Source organism: Salvelinus fontinalis, chromosome 8 (genome assembly GCF_029448725.1).
Source record: "Salvelinus fontinalis isolate EN_2023a chromosome 8, ASM2944872v1, whole genome shotgun sequence".
NCBI lineage: Eukaryota > Metazoa > Chordata > Actinopteri > Salmoniformes > Salmonidae > Salvelinus > Salvelinus fontinalis.
This window is the reverse complement of record NC_074672.1, coordinates 16,361,986-16,385,991: the sequence shown is the minus strand read 5'-3', so window position 1 is coordinate 16,385,991 and position 24,006 is coordinate 16,361,986. Positions and strand designations below refer to the sequence as shown.

The following is a 24,006-nucleotide window of genomic DNA, read 5'->3' as shown; positions in this document are numbered from 1 at the left end:
CACCCCAGTCCAGCTGCTGCTGCTCCAGTTTCAACTGTTTTGGCTGTGGCTATTGGAACCTTGACCTGTTCACCGGGCGTGCTACCTTGTCCCGGACCTGCTGTTTTCAACTCTCTCTCTATACCGCACCTGCTGTCTCTAACTCTGAATGATTGGCTATGAAAAGCCAACTGACATTTACTCCTGAGGTGCTGACCTGTTGCACCCTCGACAACCACTGTGATTATTATTATTTGACCCTGCTGGTCATCTATGAACGTTTGAACATCTTGCCCATGTACTCTTATAATCTCCACCCGGCACAGCCAGAAGAGGACTGGCCACCCCTCCGAGCCTGGGTCCTCTCTATGTCTCTTCCTAGGTTCCTGCCTTTCTAGGGAGTTGTTCCTAGCCACTGTGCTTCTACATCTGCATTGCTTGATGTTTGGGGTTTTAGGCTGGGTTTCTGTATAGCACTTTGTGACATCGGCTGATGTAAAAAGGGCTTTATAAATACATTTGATTGACTGATTGATTGAACAATTAATCAAATGGCCACCCGAACTACTTGCATTGACACCCCCCCTTTGTTATTTTGTTATTTTTATTTATTTATTTAAAAAGGCAAGTCAGTTTAGAACAAATTCTTATTTACAATGACGGCCTAACCTGGCCAAGCTCTAACCCGGACGACGCTGGGCAAATTGTGCGCCGCCCTATGGGACTCCCAATCACAGCCGTTTGTGATACAGCCTGGAATCAAACCAGGCTCTGTACTGACGCCTCTAGCACTGAGATGCAGTACCTTAGACCGCTGCGCCACTCGGGAGTTTTTACACTGCTGATACTCGCTGTTTATTATCTATGCATAGTCACTTTACCCCTACCTACATGTACAAATTACCTCGACTAACCTGTACCCCTCCACATTGACTCGGTACCGGTACCCCCTGTATATAGCCTCATCATTGTAATTTTATTGTGTTACTTTTTATTTAGTAAATATTTTCTTAACTCTATTTTCTTAAAACTGCATTGTTGGTTAAGGGTTTGTAAGTAAGGTTGTGATTGGGAGTCCCGTGATTGGGAGTCCCATAGGGCGGCGCAAAATTGGCCCAGCCCTGTCCAGGTTTGGCCGGGGTAGGCCGTCATTGTAAATAAGAATTTGTTCTGAACTGACTTGCCTAGTTAAATAAAGGTAAAAGGTTATTTAATAAAAAGTAAGCATATTGGTGTTTGTGGGTAAAGATGATTCTCACCAAGTATGTGTGCTCCTCCTTAGCTGGGGGACCTAGATACCTCTCTGAAAAGGCAGCACCTATAAATGGTAGAACAATTGTGCTAAGAATTAATGGCTGTTCTGTGCTAGTAAGTTTGACACTATTGTAATAATGATATGGTCTTCACTCACTGTAGAGTTTGAAGTCTGTTATGGGAGCAACAGCGACTGCACATTTAAACAGCTGGTCAGTTGCAGCTAGCATCTTGAGGGATAAATAACCACCAAATGCCTGCAGAGAATAACATGAGCAACATAAAATAAAAAAGACTTATGGTTTATGCTTTTGCAACATTATGTACAGTATATGGAACTGATGTGTGCATCTGGTCAGATGACCAGATAATATTGTTTAAATGTTTTCTTAGTAAACAAAGTAACCTTGCCATACAGGGCAATCCGCCGATCATCAATGTAAGGCAATTGCATCAACCACCTGTGGGGGCCAAACAAAATACATCATAGTTAATATATACATTATGTAACCATTTTTTGTATATATAATCATGGCCCATAACATTGTAGGTTGGAAACTAACTCCACGACTCCTAGTTGATCTTTGACTCTGAGGGAGCTGAGCTTGCGGGGATCCACACTACTGATCTTCTGCCCCCAGCCGACCCCACTCCTTCCATCCACCCAGGCTAAGGCCACGTCATGAGTACTAGCGAGCACCTCAGGCCATCCCATAGCAAACTCCTCCGTCACCGACTGACTGCCTGGAACTCCATCCCTGCGTGACAACAAGAGGAACAGGGTGAGCTGGTTTGGACAAAAATGTCAATTTGGAAGGACTGAGCAAAGGGCAGGAGTTAGAGATTGTAAATGGAAGCCAAACAAGTGAATTAGTGGTTTAGCCTGTTGGTCAACAATGGGGAAATCAATGTCTGATCAAATGTACGTAATAGGCCGTAAAACTGTAAAAGTGAATCCTTGATATTGGCTCATGTTATGAGGCTTAATACAATGTCGTTAGCATGTTATAACACCATTGATGAGCTTAATTTATAATGCATACTAACTTACACAATGATGAGGAGAGGGAGCAGCTTGGCCTCATATCTCTGGGGCATAGACAGCTTCAGGTGCAGATCTAAATGAAAACAAACAAAGGTGGGCCCACACTCAGTCTCAGCTGAGATATACTATACATGTATATACATACGCTACCGTTCAACAGCTTGGGGTATTAGAAATGTCCTTGTTTTTGAACAAAAATTTAAAATTTCCCCCATTAAAATAACATACATTTATCAGAAATACAGTGTAGACATTGTTAATGTTGTAAATGACTATTGTAGCTGGAATTTTATTTATGGAAAATCTACAAAGGCAATCAGAGGTCTTTATCAGAAACCATCACTCCTGTGTTCTAATGGCATGTTGTATTAGCTAATCCAAGTTTATCATTTTAAAAGGCTAAGGCACAACTGAGCATGAGGACAAGTACATTAGAGTGTCTAATTTGAGAAACAGACACCTCACATGTCCTCAACTAGCAGCTTCATTAAATAGTACCCTGAATAGTCTGGGTAGCCAGTTTGACTAGATGTTCAGGAGTCGTATGGCTTGGTGGTAGAAGCTGTTTAGAAGCCTCTTGGACCTAGACTTGGCGCTCCGGTACCGCTTGCCGTGTGGTAGCAGAGAGAACAGTCTATGACTAGGGTGGCTGGAGTCTTTGACAGTTTTCAGGGCCTTTCTCTGACACCGCCTGGTATAGAGGTCCTGGATGGCCGGAAGCTTGGACCCGGTGATGTACTGGGCCGTTCGCACTACCCTCTGTAGTGCCTCCACTGCAGCCCCGTCGATGAGAATGGGGGCATACTCGGTCCTCTTTTTCCTGTAGTCCACAATCATCTCCTTTGTCTTGATCACGTTGAAGGGTAGGTTGTTGTCCTGGCACCACACGGCCAGGTCTCTGACCTCCTCCCTATAGGCTGTCTCGTTGTTGTCGGTGATCAGGCCTACAACTGTTGTGTCATCGTCAAATTTAATGATGGTGTTGGAGTCGTGCCTGGCCATGCAGTCATGAGTGAACAGGGAGTACAGGAGGGGGCTGAGCACGCACTCTTGAGGGGCCCCTGTGTTGAGGATCAGCGTGGCGGATGTGTTGTTACCTACCCTTACCATCTGGGGGCGGCCCGTCAGGAAGTCCAGAATTCAGTTGCAGAGGGAGGTGTTTAGTCCCAGGGTCCTTAGCGTATTGATGAGCTTTAAGGGCACTATGGTGTTGAATGCTAAACTGTAGTCAATGAATAGCATTCTCACATAGGTGTTCCTTTTGTCCAGGTGGGAAATGGCAGTGTGGAGTGCATAGAGACGGCATCATCTGCAGATCTGTTGGGGCGGTATGCAAGTTTGAGTGGGTCTAGGGTTTCTGGGACAATGGTGTTGATGTGAGCCATGACCAACCTTTCAAAGCACTTCATGGCTACAGACGTGAGTGCTACGGGTCGGTAGTCATTTAGGCAAGTTACCTTAGTGTTCTTGGGCACAGGCACTATGGTGGTCTGCTTAAAACATGTTGGCATTACAGACTCGGACAGGGAGAGGTTGAAAATGTCAGTGAAGACACTTGCTAGTTGGTCAGCGCATGCTCACAGTACACGTCCTGGTAATCCGTCTGACCCTGCGGCCTTGTAAATGTTGACCTGTCTAAAGGTCTTACTCACATCGGCTGCGGAGTGCGTGATCACAGAGTCTTCCAGTACAGCTGGTGCTCTCATGCATGTTTCAGTGTTATTTGCCTCAAAGCGAGCATAGAAGTAGTTTAACTCGTCCGGTAGGCTCGTGTCACTAGGCAGCTCTTGGCTGTGCTTCCCTTTGTAGTTTGTAATTGTTTGCAGGCCCTGCCACATCCGACGAGCGTCAGAGCCGGTGTAGTACGACTTGATCTTAGTCCTGCATTGACGCTTTCCCTGTTTGATGGTTCGTCGGAGGGCATAGCGGGATTTCTTATAAGCGTCCGGGTTAGAGTCCCGCTCCTTCAAAGCGGCAGCTCTAGCCTTTAGCTCAGTGCGGATGCTGCCTGTAAAGATTCTAGACAATTCTGTGTTTCCAACATCGTGGCAACAGTTTGGGGAAAGCCCTTTCCTGTTCCGCATGACAATGTCCCTGTGCACAAAGCGAGGTCCATGCAGAAATGGTTTGTCGAGATCAGTGTGGAAAAACTTGACTGGCATGCACAAAGCCCTGACTTCAACCTCATTGATCATCTTTGGGATGAAATGGAATGCTGACTGCGAGCCATGCATAATCGCCCAACATCAGTGCCCAAACTCACTAATGCTCTTGGTGGCTGAATGGAAGCAATGTTCCAACATCTAGTAAAACCTTCCCTGATGAGTGGAACCTGTTATAGCAGCAAAGGGGGGACCAACTCAATATTAATGCCCATGATTTTGGAATGAGATGTTTGACAAACAGGTGTCCACATACTTTTGGTCAAGTAGTGTATACAGAGATATATGTTCAAACTTCATCTAATAGCCAGGGCATTTATTTGCTTCAATCACTGAACACAACTGGTGCTTATTAGAGACAGGCTTCTATTTGTGCATCTATTAATGCACAAAGCTTTTGCTCAATAAAAGGTTGTAAAGACTACTACACTGTTTACTGTGACCAGTATGACCAGTATAAACATCATAACAAACCCATAGCAGTCGCAGATCAGACTTCGCAAAGGCTGCCCGTCATTCACCCCCGATTTCATGTTTCCGCACCACACTTTCACTTGTTGCACCTTGTTGTGCCTTGTACCTCCTGTAGTTGCAGCAAGATCACAGCAGATAGACGTCAGTATTCAATGCTTGTCCTGGTCCCCAGGATGTCAGGAGATGCCTTCAATACAATCCACTAGGGGCATCCACTATTACTGTATTTTTAACCATCAAATTCTTTTCTGTTTTAGCAACATTAACCCTTACCTACTTTCACTTCACCCATAGACATTTATTCCCACACTGCTGTTTCATCCATGGCAATGATGTTGCTCTCCTTTATCTTATTTTGTCAAATGTTTATGGTACTCGTAAACAATTCATTTATAGACGCAGCTTTTATTTGCTGAAATGTGTACTGATGCCCGACATCAGCACACTATTCAAGACTCAGAGTTTAATTGAAGTTTTACGGTACACTGTAGCAGAGCTCATCAGTATTCTCCCCCTGAAATCTGTGTGCGCTAAACTAAAGCACCAGTAAATTAACACCCCTGAGTCATGTGTGTCATTGTAACAATGAGTTAGTTCATTGAGTATGTGTACAGTGCACACACCCACACACACACAAAAAGCACACACACACACACACACACACACACATCCACACGCACACACACACACACACACACACACACACACACACACACACACACACACACACACACACACACACACACACACACACACACACACACACACACACACAGTCCTCCCCGCAAAGGGAGAGCATGAATCAGGCTCTTGCTCCCATGGAGCTCTAATCAGCTAATTAAAGAAAGTATTTTCTTGATGGGCATGCTTCTATATTTGGCTTGTTATTTAGAGGCCTGATATAACTGGAACCAGTCTGTTCTGTGACCATTTGAACCCAAAACAGTCTCTGTTTTGTTATGTCAGTTAATGTGAATGATCATTTTAGACTATGTGACTATGGGCCCAGAGTGATATCACATGCTTACCGTGGTTGTCTGCTGTGAGGGTCTTGAAGACAGTCTCTGGGAGTCTCTTCCCATATAGGGCCTCAGAGAGAGGAGTGTTGTCCTCCAGAACTACATATCCTAAAGGAGATCATACAAACATATAGTGACATTTATACAGCCTATTCACAGCTACTCCCCCCCTACCCAGTTTCTGAAACTGCTTTAAATTGCTCACTACCAGTTATGTTTGTTTGTACATACTGCCCTCTACTGGCCACTGTCAAAAGTGTCTGATGGTAGAAAAAGTGGAGCAGGCTAGTCAGAGAAACCAGACTGTTTAACTCACTGGAGGGGTCCTTAGTGCTGTGAACTGTCACCTTGGGGACTCCGGGGCCTGGAGAAACAAGGATCAAAGACAAAGAAAAGGAAAACGTACATATTTGATTATCCTTGATTCAAGCAGGAAGATGTGCTTGTGTGTGTGGGGCACCTACCTAGACAATAAAGTGTGAAATATGTCTGATTGGGGCTGAACTCTGCTTTGAAAAAGCTGCAACCTTCTAGAAGGTAGCAGGTCAGACACTGGCGTTGAAAGATCCCTTCGAGGTCCACACTGAGAGAGAGGAAGACAACAGAGTGACGAAATACCTTAAAGAACTAATGGATCTGAAACTATTCAGCTGTCCCAATCAATATCTAATTAAGGTTGTAAATTACACCTTAATTAAACAATAATACAATGATAGAAATGCTAAAATGAATTACTGAGTTGACTTCTCAAGCAAGAATACGACTGACTTCTCAAACAAGAATACAACTCTTCCAAGGTTGAAAATAAACACAACTTTTTTAATAAAAACTCTATCTCTCTCCAAGGGTACCAAAAAATAATGCATACACCTTCCCCAGAAAACCCACTTTAAACCAGACACCTTTCTCTCCCTCTGCTCTATCATCTAGCGAGGCCCAAAGCAGAGTAATAAAAAAACTATATATAACATATAAGGTGAATGGACCTGGGGAGCTGAGCACATTAATCACAGGTTGTGGATCAGTCTTTACGGTTCCGTCCCAAATGGCACCCTATTCCCGATACAGCGCACTACTTTTGACCAAGGCCCATAGGACTCTGGTCAAAAGTAGTGCACTATATAGGGAATAAGGAGCCATTTGGGACGCAATCTTTACGTCCTGGTGACGCAGTCTTTACGTCCTGGTGACGCATTCTCTACCACAGCACCATCCCATCCACTGAGTTGGCTTGGTCCCCTCTCTGATAAATGTGTTAGGTGGGCAGTCTGCCTAAAGCGCACTGGAGAGGAATGGCTTCAGCTGCCGCGCTATATAACCCTTCAGCTCACACCTCACTTCTCTGACTATCCACCTTCTCATGAAACCCAAAAGTTGTTGAGCCACCATTGCTTTGACTTGAATTTCATGTAAACTAGTTTTGTTTCGTTGGCTGCTAAACTAAAATCTTTGTCTTAAAAATCGGAAATTACATTCCGTAAAACAAGGGTATGTTTAAATAACTAAAACGTCTTGATTTGGGAAATAAAGCCAATTTGACTTCATCAGTCAAAGCCAGCCCGCCTTCAAAGGAGGAAATTATGGATCAAGTAGTTTTTGACAGGGGATGGCCTCACCTGTACAGGTGTCTGCTCTGTCTGGATTCTTCTGTGCTGAGGAAATAGCTGCAAACGGAGAAGACATAGTGATGCAGTCAATAGGAAACAGTCAATCAACTCCCATCTTCCAGGACCACTGAATGTGGAGATACTGTATGTTAGTCCACCTGGTATTTATGATTTACACGCTTCACTCAACAAGTTCATGGTATCAGTTGATTCGCAGCCACTCTCAATAAGGGTGAATTACAGAACATGCCCAGTGATTTGAGTCTGACTTTGACTCCATTGTCTATACAGCAGAATGTACAGTATATGAATGCTGTGCAGTATGAGTGTCTTGCTTGGAGGCAAACATCCATGCCAGCCACCACATGGGCAATTCCCAGCTAGCACATTTGGTTCCTTGGAAGTTGTGGGAAGGTATGTTTTTGGTTTCACATTGGTTGTGGGAACAAAGCCATGAGTTTCCTGACTGGTAAAACTGAACGTTTTGTAAACGTTTTGAAAACAGAAGTGATAATTTCTCCTGTTCTTGGAACATATATTTTTAGGTTGCAGGGAGGTTCTAAGAACATTTTACTCTGGTTCCCTTAAAGTTTTCCTATATGTTATTTGGTGGTTTTCAAAATACTTCTATAAAACTTTCACTGAATATTTCAATAAGACTTTCAATAACACTTCTAGCTTATTTTGCATACAATTTTCTGAACTCCAAGCACACATAATTTTTCTCTCTTTTTCTTTCTTTCTTTCTTTCTTTCTTTCTTTCTTTCTTTCTTTCTTTCTCTCTCTCTCTCGGAGGACCTGAGCCCTAGGACCATGCCTCAGGACTACCTGGCCTGATGACTCCGTGCTGTCCCCAGTCCACCTGGTCGTGCTGCTGCTCCAGTTTCAACTGTACTACCTGCGACTATGGAACCCTGACCTGTTCACCGGACGTGCTACCTGTCCCAGACCTGCTGTTTTCAACTCTCTACAAACAGCAGGAGCGGTAGAGATACTCTGAATGATCAGCTATGAAATGCCAACTGATATTTACTCCTGAGGTGCTGACCTGTTGCACCCTCGACAACCACTGTGATTAATATTTGACCCTGCTGGTCATCTATGAACATTTGAACATTTTGGCAATGTTCTGTTATAATCTCCACCCGGCACTGCCAGAAGAGGATAGCCTGGGTCCTCTCTAGGTTTCTTCCTAGGTTCTGGCCTTTCTAGGGAGATTTTGCTAGCCACCGTGCTTCTACACCTGCATTGCTTGCTGTTTGGGGTTTTAGGCTGGGTTTCTGTACAGCACTTTTTGACATCAGCTGATGTAAGAAGGGCTTTATAAATACATTTGATTGATTGATTGATTGACATAGAAATACATTTCCTTAGGCATTAATCATGCAAATACATGTATTTTTTATTGTGACACGGCGTTTGTGAAATTTGAACCTATGATCTTCTGTTCTCTATCCATGGAATTAGTCCACTACGTTACCAGAATGGAGCTAGGGCGCATGATTTTTAATACATACCAAGCTGTATTCAAACAAGCTTTTGTTTCAAAGGAAACAAGCACTCATTAAGATCAGGTGTTGCCAATTAGTGGGCGTGGCCAACACACTTAACAAGATAGAATTTTGTTGATGCTGAGAATGGAATGTATGTTTTTAAATAACATTCTTAGAACGTTTTTACTCTGAATATTACTAAAGTTTTCTTGTGTTTTTTATGGAAAGTTTTCTTCATGTTATGAGAATGGAATTTTTTGTTTATAAATGTGAATGAATATATATATATATATATATTTGTATATATATATTTTTTTTTTACATTCCCAGAATGTATAACGTTCTCGGAACAATTTGAGAACATGTGTAACGGTGGTCCTCCTCCTCTTCAACCGAAGAGGAGGAGTAGTGATGGAACCAAGGCGCAGCGTTGTGAAATGACATATTTAATAAAGACACGACAAAACAACGAAGACAGAAAACGAACTATACTAGAATTTACTAACAAAATAACAAAACGAATGTGTAGACAGACCTGAATTATATGAACTTACATAAAACACGAAGAACGCACGAACAGGGAAAATAGACTACACAAAAAGAACGATGTACAAAACAAACCGAACAGTCCCATATGGTGCGACAAACACTGACACAGGAGACAACCACCCACAACGAACACTGTGAAACAACCTACCTAAATATGACTCTCAATTAGAGGAACGCCAAACACCTGCCTCTAATTGAGAGCCATACCAGGCAACCCTTAAACCAACATAGAAACAGACAACATAGAATGCCCACCCAAACTCACGTCCTGACCAACTAACACATACAACAAACTAACAGAAATAGGTCAGGAACGTGACAACATGACTTTAATAGAACCATTAGGAAATCTGTAGGAAACGTTATGCTGAAATACTGCAATTCCCACAGAAGAACATTGTTTCTTAATATTCTCTGAACAATTTGAGAACATGACTAAATAGAACCATGAGGAAACCAGTAGGAAACGTTATGCTGAAATACTGAAATTCCTGCAGAAGAATATTGTTTCTTAATATTCTCTGAACAATTTGAGAACATTACTTTAAATAGATCCATGAGGAAACCTGTAGGAAACGTTATGCTGAAATACTGAAATTCCCGCAGAAGAATGTTGTTTCTTAACGTTCCATTAACTATTTGAGAACATTCCCAATGTCAAACCAGTTGGAGAACGTTCGTAGAACATTACCAAAATTGAAATGAAATGTAATCATGCTTGAACTTTTAAGAAACATTATATTAAAGTAAATGAAATACCAAAATCTCAAGTTCATTAAATGTGCAGAAAATGTTCTACAGCCAAGCAACTATTCTGCACCATTCCCAGAAAGTTGTGGGAAGGTTGCATGCTAAACAACCATGGGACAACCACGCTCTCACCAAGCTCTAAGAAACAAATGGTTCTCAGAACGTTATGTGCTAGCTGGGTTGGGACTTTGTGCAACCATCTGGCTACACCTTCCGGTTCCCATCATGCTCCATGAGGATGATGCTAGCACACACACACGCACACGCACACACACTACACCTCAATTTGTCTAAGCATGAAGGACTTGTGCCCCGAGCCTGGTACTGACAGAATAAAACAGTGGACCGCTCAGTCGAAGACCATCTAATCCTGTCTTGTTCAGTTTCAGCTGACTTGATCTGATCGAAAACAAAGCCAGATCTGTTTTCAGTGAATACTACATGTTCTCTTTAACTTAGATCCATTAACTTTTAGGGATCATGGGCTAGTTCTTTAAAAGGGCAGTAATACCCGTATGTGTTTTTCTGTCCTAATCATCGTTCTACGACAGTAGCCTACTTGCAGGTCTGGGTAAGTTACTTTCTAAATTTAATCTATTACAGTCACTAGTTAGTTACCTGAACAACATTTTTATCAGTGATGTAACTTTTAGATGACCAAACGTTAGTAACGTAATCTGATTACTTTCAGTTACTTTTTTTGATTACTTTCCCCTTATGAGGCATTAGAAGAAGACAAAAAGGATCCATCAAACACATTTGGTGTATTATAGTGGTCTCTGACTTATGGTCAGACTCGCTGACCACAATGCTGAATTGAATGTCATTGAGAAAACAGAAAGATGTCATAATGTATTTTTTTTTAGTGAACAACCTTTCTAAATTGAAAAGTCATTCAAGTAATCATCTAGTTTTTCAAAAGTATCTGTAATCTCATAAAAATATGTTTGCCTGTAATGTAACTGATTAGTTACATAAAAAATAAGAAGATTACATGTAACTAACAACATGTAATCCGTTACTCCCCATCCCTGCCTACTTCTCACTTCTAGTCATGCAAAGCAAATAAATATAAGCCCATATAATTTTAATGATAATTCCTCATAATGGAATACTTTGCCCCAGCCTTTAACTATGCCTGTATAAATTGTTAAACATGTGGGTTGATTCTAGCATCTAATTGCAGAGGCTCTCACATGCAGTTGAAGTCGAAAGTTTACATACACTTAGGTTGGAGTCATTAAAACTCATTTTTCAACCACTCCACAAATTTCTTGTTAACAAACTATAGTTTTGGCAAGTCGGTTAGGACATCTACTTTGTGCATGACACAATTTCTTTTCCCAACAACAGTTTACAGACAGATTATTTCACTTATAATTCGCTGTATCACAATTCCAGTGGGTCAGAAGTTTACATACACTAAGTTGACTGTGCCTTTAAACAGTTTGGAAAATTCCCGAAAATGATGTCATGGCTTTAGAAGCTTCTGATAGGCTAATTGACATAATTTGAGTCAATTGGAGGTGTACCTGTGAATGTATTTCAAGCCCTACCTTCAAACTCAATGCCTCTTTGCTTGACGTCATAGGAAAATCAAAAGAAATCAGCCAAGACCTCAGAAAAATAATTGTAGACCTCTACAAGTCTGGTTCATCCTTGGGAGCAATTTCCAAACGCCTGAAGGTACCACGTTCATCTGTATAAACAATAGTACGCAAGTATGAACACCATGGGACCACGCAGCCATCGTACCGCTCAGGAAGGAGATGCGTTCTGTCTCCTAGAGATGAACGTACTTTGGAGCGAAAAGTGCAAATCAATCCCAGAACAACAGTAAAGGACCCTGTGAAGATGCTGGAGGAAACAGGTACAAAAGTATCTATATCCATAGTAAAACGAGTCTTATGTCGACATAACCTGAAAGGCCGCTCAGCAAGGAAGAAGCCACTGCTCCAAAACTGCCATAAAAAAGCCAGACTACGGTTTGCAACTGCACATGGAGACAAATATCGTACTTTTTGGAGAAATGTTTTGAAACAAAAATAGAACGTTTTGGCCATAATGACCATCATTCTGTTTGGAGGGAAAAGGGGGAGGCTTGCAGCCAGAAGAACACCATCCCAACTGTGAAGCATGGGGGGTGGCAGCATCATGTTGTGGGGGTGCTATGCTGCAGGAGGGACTGGTGCACTTCACAAAATAGATGGCGTCATGAGGAAGTAAAATTATGTGGATATATTGAAGCAATATCTCAAAACATCAGTCAGGAAGTTTGGTCGCAAATGGGTCTTCCAAGTGGACAATGACCGCAAGCATACTTCCAAAGTTGTGGCAAAATGGCTTAAGGACAACAAAGTCAAGGTGTTGGAGTGGCCATCACAAAGCCCTGACCTCAATCCCATAGAAAATTTGTGGGCAGAACTGAAAAAGCGTGTCCGAGCAAGGAGATCTACAAACCTGACTCAGTTATACCAGCTCTGTCAGGAGGAATGGGCCAAAATTCCCCCAACTTATTGTGGGAAGCTTGTGGAAGGCTCCCTGAAACGTTTGACTCAAGTTAAACAATTTAAAGGCAATGCTATCAAATACTAATTGAGTGTATGTAAACTTCTGACCCACTGGGAATGTGATGAAAGAAATAAAAGCTGAAATAAATAATTCTCTCCTATTATTCTGACATTTCACATTCTTAAAATAAAGTGGTGATCCTAACTGAGCTAAGACAGGGAATTTTTACTAAGATTAAATGTCAGGAATTGTGAAAAACTTAGTTACATTTTTTGGGGCTAAGGTGTATGTAAACTTCTGACTTCAACTGTACATGTTATGCTATGTAGCATCACACACAGAGGCTCTCACATACATTTTTCCGTTTTCCTCATCCAAGGCACACATCACAGTGACATCCCAATTCCCGGATGTCAGAAAGCGAGGAGGGACAGAGGGGATGGCAGGCTGTGTCACATTGAAGGAGAGAGAAAGAGAGGATGATGAATACAGAAACAGACAGACTGCCAGTGGAGAGGAGATGCAGAGAATAACATTGTCAGCGAAATGTAGAGTTATTCAGACATACAATTCAGATACACAGTCACAGATACCTAAAATAATCACTGCCTAGACAAGACTTCAGTTCTCTGCTATTAAAATCTGTATAATCACATACTGTTGTATGTCACTCCGTTGAAGGCTTAACAAGCAGTCTGATATTAAACCATTGGAGGATGACACAGGGGTATTAAACTTTATTGCCCTCACACTGACCTGCGCAGGGAGACTGGCAATGTGGCGGAACTCCCCTCGGGCACCCTGCTTGGCTGGCAGTGTCAAATAAAACCAAGAGCCATCAGATGAAAACAATGGCACCTCCTGCTGGACAAATGAGACAGGCATGGTCAACAATAACAATCCAGGAAATATCACAGGTGGGTCGATTGAGACTGTAACAGCATACCAGTTTCAATGAGTAGCAGATTTTGGGAAATGAGTGACGCCTACCTGTCGTTGGTTTTGCATTAAGTCCATGACCATTGTGTGTTTCTGTGGAATTAAAACAGAGATAGAAAATAAAGAAAACATAATTAAGCAGCCAACGTTGATATTGTAATGAATCCATAAGGAATGGTTGGAGAGAGATGGCAGAGAAATGCTGCAGCGGATCATTGGAAATTCATCACAGGAAGTATAATTGACCTTATTTAAGCTGGAAGGAAGAGATATGGTGGCTTAAGAAAATCAATCCATACCCGCCAGTGTGTAAAGGAGATGAAAATGCTATAAAAGTAATGCATTGCAGCAGAGCGAGGAGACCCTATTGAATTACTGTGAAATAACCATTGACCTCTCACCTCTGAACATGCCCCTGTGGTAGCCTCACACACACAGAGCTCTGATTGGTTCTGGGCCCGGTTCAACCAACGCACCACCAGACGAGTGCTGCTGATCCACTTCACCATGGAGATGTAGCTGTCTCTAGGGAGACGTTTGCAGAAAAAAAAACACAAGACAAGAAAGTTTCTTGGACAGTAAAATAAAATATAAACGTTAACAACATTAGTCCTTAGTTGAGCTACAGTGTGAAGTTATATTTTGGAGATGGTACCTGGCCCTGAGAGAGTCTGGAGGGATCATCTCTAGAGTGTGGGCTGGACCATAGAGATTCACCACAAACAGGCTGACTGTGGGGATAGTGGAGCCAGCCTATTCACACAGACACACAGGTTCAGACTATTACATTAGAATAACATTAGTTAGATGACATGACAGTCTTGGAGCTTTTACACATTGCATTATTGGTTAATTATACATTTTAAAATCAGTGTTTACCTTAGGGTAAGGAAAGAAAACATTGGAGGGATAGACTCCACCCAGGAAGTAATGTATCTCCATTAGGGGTGTGGCAGAGTTGTTGATGGTGAAGTATGCCAAGCGAGCGCCATCTTTGGACCACCAGTGGGCAGAGTAAGTCAAGAGCACTTCCTCTGTAAACATTTTACAAGAGAACAATACACATTTGTTACTCATGGAAGTCCAAATGTTACGCATTGCCAATAGTGCAAACAATGTATCAAAGTCATATATTATCTGCAATACCATACATCTCAGGGAGAAGCTTTCAAAACGACAAACCTCATTTTGCAAACAGTTGTCAATTTTGGAACAGTTGGCAACAGTTGGCAATCAATGGCTATGATAGAGATAGGTTAAAGGAAAACTCCACCCAAAAACTATATTTTGGTCTTTGTTTCATTAGTCCATTGTTGACATAGTCCCAAAATGTCTTGCTTGTCAGCACTCAAGTTGTCAAGATATGCGTCTTTCAAAACACAGAAATCATCTCAGTATGTTCTATCATATGATGCAAAACGCAGCAGCATGTGATGCAAAATGCATCATACAGGGATGATTTCTGTATTTTGAAAGTTACATATCTTAAAAACTTGAGTGCTGACAAGCAAAACCATGGACTAATTTAACAAATAGAGTTGTTTTCCTTTAAGGTGTTAGTGGATGTTGCTGCAGTATCTCTTACCCTCATACATCCAGTCGGATAGACCATTGACCACCAGCCCCTCTCTGCCTGTGGATGTGAGGCGTAGGGGCTTACTGGTCATGGCTGGCTGGTAGTAGATATCTCCTTCAAACACATAGGCCTGGCAGCAACAGAGAGACAATACCAATCCATTATCAAAGCAAGCAGATAGAGAGCTCAGTGTTGACTGGCTGAATCAAACGTCCTATTGACTCCAAGTGGGAATGCATCAGCCAGCCAAGTTAGAGGCCAATACATCTCAGCTTGCCACTGACTGAATGTGTTGAAGTGCCATTGGAACACAAACATTGCACTGAAAACACTTTACATTCATAACACATAATCCAATATTAATCTGCAACAAACACTGAAATGTTGTTTTTGAATCATTATAACTCAAATAGTAAACACAGCTAAATAGAGATGTTATAGATTTGTTGTGGTGTTAAATGCATTTCTAGTCCACCAGACACTGTTGAGGTGGGATGCAGAATGAGTGAGAGCTGCTGCCTTACCAGCTGGTTCCCCTGCGGTCCCCAAGCTGCGTACTGTATCCCTGCCTTCTCCCCCGCTGGAGAGTTAAGCTCCAGCAGGTCCCTGGGACAAACACAGAATCCCTCCATTAGGAACGAACAGCCTCTCTAAAGCCACTAGTGGATAACGGAGTAGAACGTAGATCCATCCATGCCTGTTCATAAGCATTTGATAGATACCATAAAAAAGACAAGATGCAAATGCAAAACCATACAGAGATTGAGGTCGGTTCATGCAATGGATCAATACCTCTTTCAATGCATTGGAACAGCACTATGTTCCTCCTAAAAACAGGCAGGCATCTTGTAACAAGACATAACCAGGCATTTCATTTTTTGTTAAACGAGCAGATCCTTCTGAATTTCTTTGAGAGGCATTGATGCTCCTCACAAGGCCCAGGCTTTCATCCGCAGATACAGGGGAGGTCTTCTTTACTGGTGGGCCAGCAGGTAGGAGGAATCTATGGCTGTCAATTTCCCATCTTACTCTGATAGTTAACGACAGTCAGCGAGGACAACGTTAAGAGTAATGGATATGTCTGACATAACAGATGACGTTCAGATGAAAAGAGACACACTTGGAGGTGCTTGGTCAGTCGAGGCCAGGGCCCGCTTGCGTTGGCAATACACATGCCCAGTGCAGCCCATGCATTAGCATTCATGGATCTACAGTACCTACCCATTAGCCACATTGTAGATGGCATAGGATGCTGTAAAGGACTGAGAGAAAACCTGTTGGAGGTAGAGGACATGATGGGCACAGTGGTCCAGAGTTACTGAAGAACACACTCAATCTCCAGCACAGACACACGCACTACAGTTAGACCATAGGACAATCCAATTAAGTGAATGAACAACCAACAATTCCATCAATCACATTGCATCGTCGCAAACATCAGTTCTAACTACCCAGTCAAACAGCTTAAACAATGATAACCCAGTCTCCTAACAGAGAATAGGAGACATTAGAGGAATGATGTCATGTGAGGATGAGAAAGATAGGGAGTATGCCTTTCTCTAACCCCTAAGTAACATAATTACAGCCAATATCCCTCAAATTGAAAAAGATCCAGAGTGGTAACTCATCTTGAACAGTGATCAGCTAGGCATGCTGAAGAGGACACTCCATTTCTAAAACAAAGACTTGAAGTGTGTTGTTTGCCCACTAGCTTCTTAAAGAAGCCAAGGGAAAAGCTTTGGAAAGCGTGTCCCTAATGTAATTGAATGTCACGTCTCCGGAAGCATACTTAACAGTGCAATTGGATTACTTCCCATATTGTTAGTCTTCTAAACTGAGAAACACAGAGAGGCAAAGGAGCATGACTGTAAAAAGAAGGGCTATGTTTCACACCAGAAAATGTCAACCTGAGAGAGAAAGGTCACTTTCTTACCAGCAGGACATTGCTTTTGAGGAAGAGGCCACTGCACCCAAAACAAAACACAATAACAACAGAAAACAGTTAGATCTGAAGAAAACGGAGGCCCCGAGGTAAAGGATGAGGGTCTGAGCCAGATGAGTTCACGGCTATTTAACAGGTCAGTGTGGTGGCAGTGTAACGAGACGAGTCCCTCCCGCTGGGTGGAGGGGTGTCGCCTTATCATCCGCACTCTGGTTAATTAGCTCTTTAGGAATTGTCAACAAAGAAGACAAAGATATGGCTCATCATTTATCATTAGGGGAGGAAAGAAGGATAGTGAGTGTGAGGAGGGGACTGTGTGCATCAGTGTGTGGGTGTGTTTGTGTGTGGCCGTGTGTGGGTGTGTTTGTGTGTGGCCGTGTGTGGGCGTGCATGTGTGCGTGCGTCTGTCTCAGTGTGTGTGTGGGTGCATGTCTGAGAGCGTGCGTGTGTGTTACAGTTTCTGTGTGTGTTCGTGAGCGTGGGCCTGCGTGTATGTATCTGTGCTCACCCGTGTATGCGTGTCTAATAGAAAGAGAATGAATTCTAATGTGGCCGCTAAGTAGGTAAGTCATAAATCTTTCCCCAGTGTTCCGCCAGATTGTTCCGCTCCCCCCCATGACTTTACCCCAAATGGAGGAGCCACACTGTAAACAGACGAGACCAGTGTGTGTCTGCTCACGTGGGACCTGGCGACAATGGGACAGTAAGGAGATTACAACAGTCCTTGTATGAGGCGAGATGTTGGTAGGTATTGTTGCGCTGCAGTAGGGTCATTCCATCAATTAGGTACCTTTTGAGAAGTGTAACTTTATTTTTTTTTAAGTTAGATTGTACAAAATTGTAACATTATGTCATAGAAAGCACATGTTCAACTTCATGAAAAACACTTTCCCCTCTCAAGAGGTTAGCTCCATTGGAATCAGGCATCCCACAGCAAAACAAGCTGAAATTCACTAATTTCATTAATCTGCTTGGACTGTCCTCATATTTAGCCTCACAATGAAGTGTTGGACATTTTCTTTTCAGGACAACCTGGGCTGCAAGTAGAACACAAACGAATTTGACATAAACAGTTGCATGCATGAGTTTTATTGATAAATGTCAATAAAACAAATTGGTCTGCCAAGCAAAAACCTGATAAAAAATGTATTTATATGAATGCTGTAAGAAGAAAAATTGTTTGCTCAGTGGGAAATGAATATCCAACTAGTCAGTGACAACTGTGTGGACTTTGGAGTTTGTGACAGCAACTATGTGAGCTTATTACAGTATTATAGACACTATATCCTGGGATTTCCTATGATCTTCTATGTAGAAGAACCCCTTAACCTTCTAGCGACTCGTGTGTGGCTTGGGAGTGTCATAGAGCAAAATATGTGCGTTTCGCAAGACTCTCTGCTTTTCATAGATAGGTCATAGTAGTTTGTAACTAAAACTGTTCTTACTTGACAGACGTTTTTGTGAGAAGAAAATGTTTTTGTGATCCGCCCTTGTCTCATAAACATCGCTCTAACTCAGTTAATCACACCAACTAATAAAATAAAATCTTATTGGTCGCATGCATGTATTTATCAGATGTTATTGTGGGTGTAGCACAATGTATCAGCGGATGCAGCAGATGTAGACGAATCCAGGAGGTTAGAAGTCCAAAACGTGCTGGCATTACCGTGGGACCAACAAATTACTATAGTAAGTGCCTATTACGTTCCAAATAAAGTAACAGGGTTGACCGTTACAGGGTTTCACCGTTACAGGGTTGACCGTTACCGGGTTGACCGTAACAGGGTTGACCATTACAGGGTTGACAATTTCATCTTAAATCAACCATAAATCCACTTGTTTTTCAAACATTTCTAGCCTGTCTATCTGTGGGTAACAGGGTTGATGCGTTTTGCTCGACTCGCTCAGTTTTCCACCAGAAAACACCAGAAAATGGCCATAAAGAGCACAACCAGCTCACCTGCTTTTACATTATGATTTGACTATTAGATGTTCAATGTTTCTTTGGATTGTGTACAAAGCTGTCATCAAGCTGTCATCAAGGCAAAGGGTGGCTATTTTGAAGAATCTCAAATATAAGATATATTTAGATTTTGCTTAAAACTTTTTGGGTAACTACATGAATCTATATGTGTTATTTCATAGTACTGATGTCTTCACTATTACTCTACAATGTAGAAAATAGTAAAAAAAACCTTGTCTGAGTAGGTGTTCTAAAACTTTTGACCGGTAGTGTAAATGAATCACCAATCACATGAAATAAATAATAATCTTCAGAAATAACGTTCTCAAAACAACAAAATAACGAGGGCTTAACAATGATGGTGAAAAAATTGAGAAATCATGGGGTTAAGTGGGTTAACATCTTCCTAGAATTCACAGAGGGTTCACTGAGGGTCATGTCAAAATGCTGCATTTTGTCTTCATTCATTAAAAAAATCTGATTTATTGAAATATCCATGTGGTCTAGATTAAAGGGGAATTAATTTAATATAACAGGCTTTTAAAGTGCAATATTGGTGCACAATTTCTACTTTAAACATCAAAGGGACGCAAAAGGGACTCATTTTGTGGAATGACCCAGTACACACAATAAAGGGATAATAGATTTCTTCCCCCAGCCCATTGTTAGTACTAAACCTGCATTTCTCTCTGGTAGTGCCTCAATATACTGTCTTTGATACAAGCACTTCATTGTCTGTAACTGCATAGCAGACCCAACTCTCCAGTTGTATTTCCTTTCTTTCTAAATTGCACAGTCTTGGCAGTTTCCACCTGTCTGGCTCTGGCTGCATTTCCTCATCCCTTCCACTCTATCTCCATCCATCCTCTCCTTCCCCTCTTTTTGTGTCAAACAAAGGGAACAACTCTCACAAGCACTGACTCAAACACACGCATGCATCAACGCACCCACGCACACACGCAAACACACACATTTATCAGACTATTGTCAATTTTGAGGAGAGATTGAAACCTCTTCTACACAGGAGGTTTGAATATGTTCTCTCCCTTATGCCCCCCTCCCCCGCCACCCCTACTTCTAACTATACCACCTCTCTCAAAATCTATTTATTTTCGCCCACTAGGCACAAACCTCCCCAAAGCCTCACAGCTAATATGAAATCCAGGGGATAAGCCTTTCAACTTAACACACAGCCCACTCATCCATTTCCCACCACTGCAGCCCTCTCCTCTAAGCATCCATCCCACTCATTCTTTTACACCCCTTCTGATTGATTTCGATTGGACAGGGTGATCTAGGGGCGAATGGTGCGTATCAAATATTTGTTCTCCGCCTATTGCTACTGCGTCTCTCTCTCTCTCTTCTCTCCCTCTCTTCTCTCTTTCTCTCTCTCTCTCCCTCCCTCCCACCCTGCCTCCCTCTCTCTCTCCCTCCCACCCTGCCTCCCTCTCTCTCTCCCTCCCACCCTGCCTCCCTCTCTCTCTCCCTCCCACCCTGCCTCCCTCTCTCCCTCCCCTCCCACCCTGCCTCCCTCTCTCCCTCCCTCCCACCCTGCCTCCCTCTCTCTCTCCCTCCCACCCTGCCTCCCTCTCTCTCTCCCTCCCACCCTGCCTCCCTCTCTCTCTCCCTCCCACCCTGCCTCCCTCTCTCCCTCCCTCCCACCCTGCCTCCCTCTCTCCCTCCCTCCCACCCTGCCTCCCTCTCTCTCTCCCTCCCACCCTGCCTCCCTCTCTCCCTCCCTCCCACCCTGCCTCCCTCTCTCTCTCCCTCCCACCCTGCCTCCCTCTCTCTCTCCCTCCCACCCCTGCCTCCCTCTCTCCCTCCCTCCCACCCTGCCTCCCTCTCTCTCTCCCTCCCACCCTGCCTCCCTCTCTCTCTCTGTCTCACTCTGCCATTCTCAGCGGCACACCGCTCCTCTCCCCAACAAGAAAGCCTGTGCTTGCGGCAAACGGCTATTGTCAGCAGAAAACCCCTAGAGATAGAGAGAAAAAAGTGAGGTAGAGATAGATAGAAAGAGTGAGGGAGTGAGAGACAGGCAAAGACTGATCTTGTTGCAACCTGATCTGTTTCACCTGTCTTGTGCTTGTCTCCACCCCCCACCAGGTGTCTCCCATTTTTTCCGTTATCTCCTGTGCATTTATACCTGCATTTTCTGTTTGTCTGTTGCCTCTGTCTTGTTTTGTCAGGTCTTACCAGCGTGTTTCCCGGTTCTCCTGTTCTCAAGTTTTGTTTTCTAGTCTTCCCGGTTCTGACCTTTCTGCCTGTCCTGAGCCTGCCTGCCGTCCTGTACCTGCCTGACTCTGACCTGGTTTAACAACCACTGCCTGCCCTCGACCTGCCTTTTGCCTGCCCCTTTCGAATATGAAATATTCTGAGAATCAAACTGCCTCCTGTGTCTGCATCTGGGTCTCATCCTCGTGATAGATCGGACTCCATTTAATATTATAGTAAAACCAGGTGCAATCAAGTATTATGCATTTAGGTAACTAAGACCAAGAAATGGTCATGAGAAGTGAATGCAAAACACAAGTATTATTTAATAACTTTGTAAAATGAATGATACCATTATACAAGGCATAATGCTTAAGTTACAAAGCATTACAAGCCATTATTCTAAGCATGATCAGAGAGGGAGAGAGAGAAGTCATAGCCTGAAAGGCCATGTCCCAAGAGTCCATGGGGTGGAGAGAGTATCTCACCAGCGCAGGTCAGGAACAAAGAAGAAAAAGACAATGAATCTGAGACGCCTTTATAACATCTGAGCTGTTGACCAATGGCATTACTGTAAAGTTAACCTCCAATCAGATATCAGACCTACAGGATGTAAAGACAACAGAACATCTGCTTCTCAAAGGTGACACAAGCGAGGGTTGGAGAGCAACACAGAGAAGGCTGAATTACTAAGACAACACAAAGGAAATTCTTGCATACAGTGTAAAGTCACTTTGGGAGCTGGGCCGCCCTACAAAAGGTATACGGTATGATCATCAACTACTAAATAAGAGAACTTAGGAGAGCAGATCTTAGAGCTGAGTGAAAGAGTGAGGGAGAGAGAGAGAGAGAAAGAAAGAAAGGGAGGAAGAGGGAGAGGGGGAGGGGGAGAGAGAGGATGAGGGAGAGAGAGAGCAGATCCTATACACTCAGAACAGCAATATATCTGTTCTGGGCTCTTTAATAAGGTGGAAACTGTGCTGAAGGCACCCCCCCCCCCCCCCATTACCCGTATATTACACCTCTTGCTCCCTCCTCTGGGGAAACGGGAAGCTATTTATTAAGCGAGTGGATATTTACAGAAGGAGAGGGTCGGCGGGGGAAACAGGGAAAGCTATTACAAGGGAAAGAAAGATGAGAAAATGCATGTGTTATTAGAGTTGTTTGTTATGCTGGGGTTTGCCTCAAACCACCTGCAATTGTGCATTATACATTAGACTCTGGTATAAGCTCCTCATTAACATTCCCCACCAAACCAGCAGGGCGATTTCATTACTGCATGCAGCTCCAACTTTAACACCCCATCTCCCTCATCCCATCTCTGCCTCCCCCTCCCCACACACTGCTATCTACATCAAACTGATCCCTCTCTCTCAGCCATCTAATTCCCTCCATTCTTCTACACCACTTCCCCCATAATTACCTAGTCTGAATATTCCCCATACATTTTGCCAGTGATTTGACTATTGGCTGTGTCTGAATAGCATGTAAAACAACAGACTGCTGCAGTACTGTAGTAGCATCACTAGTTCTCTATTTTAAAAAGCGCATTCACACATAGGAGGACCCTGTACCGGGAAGAATCTACTTTCACCATGCTCCCACCTAATCTCTCTCTCTCTCTCTCTCTCTCTCTCTCTCTCTCTCTCTCTCTCTCTCTCTCTCTCTCTCTCTCTCTCTCTCTCTCTCTCTCTCTCTCTCTCTCTCTCTCTCTCTCTCTCTCTCTCTCTCTCTGTTTCATAAGGGACTTTCCTCCCCCTCGTTCATTCCACTGACTGTAAAGGCGGGATTAGAATGCATGGCATTATTGTACTACAGCCACCATGCTGTGCGGAAACAGATGTGTCGTTAGTCGCAACAGAAACAGATTTGACTCAACTGATTTTCTCTGATGGTCTGGAATAAGTTTGTGGCCCTGCTGTGCAAAACGGTGTGTGAGTGAGTAGGAAACCACATTGCATACAAGTCATCTTTGGTGTCATTGGGTATTACTATGGCTGTGAGTATGATAATTGATCAGAATGATTGACACTGTAAAAAATACAGAAAGAGCAAGCTATGAGCATGTTATTTGGTCAAAACAAGCATCACTCACTGGCTGAATGTTGTATGCCAACAGGACAAACCTCTTGTCTGCAGACACATGGAACTTTGTGGTAGTCAGGTCCTGGAAACACGGAATGAACAATATATCAACAACATGCATACCTCCTAAAATTAAAAGATACACGTGTCAGTAACTTACTTGGATCTCATATTAGCCTTAACCTTCAAGAACAACATCGCCTCGGGGCTCATATGGATAATGTCAGGGATTGCATTTGGAAAGCCATGGCCCTAGGTGCAGTATCCCTGCATATATCATCCACTGAACGCTAAATACTGGTGTAGGCTATCAACTACAGTGTGGAATTAACATAGCAAAAGTGATGATAAACTGGTGAGAGCCAGAGAGGAGACTTCTCTCCATCTTGACAACAGAATCCCGCGTAGCTCCTAGGCAATGACCCAGATAGGTTTTTCAGCAGCATC

General features: G+C 43.0%; 1 protein-coding gene across 1 annotated transcript in view; it reads right to left on the bottom strand.

The window, feature by feature from the left end:
- LOC129860703 (inactive dipeptidyl peptidase 10-like) overlaps positions 1-24,006 on the bottom strand; it is a gene marked incomplete in the record, with an annotated part of 39,518 nt that overhangs the window by 5,178 nt on the left and 10,334 nt on the right. The window contains 19 exon segments of the mRNA XM_055931377.1: positions 1,239-1,297; positions 1,391-1,490; positions 1,640-1,694; positions 1,797-1,991; positions 2,285-2,351; positions 5,943-6,041; positions 6,250-6,297; positions 6,398-6,516; positions 7,550-7,597; positions 13,199-13,290; positions 13,600-13,707; positions 13,834-13,875; positions 14,184-14,307; positions 14,438-14,535; positions 14,662-14,816; positions 15,368-15,488; positions 15,883-15,964; positions 16,580-16,632; positions 23,570-23,641. Coding sequence (XP_055787352.1) covers positions 1,239-1,297; positions 1,391-1,490; positions 1,640-1,694; positions 1,797-1,991; positions 2,285-2,351; positions 5,943-6,041; positions 6,250-6,297; positions 6,398-6,516; positions 7,550-7,597; positions 13,199-13,290; positions 13,600-13,707; positions 13,834-13,875; positions 14,184-14,307; positions 14,438-14,535; positions 14,662-14,816; positions 15,368-15,488; positions 15,883-15,964; positions 16,580-16,632; positions 23,570-23,641 — 1,737 coding nt within the window.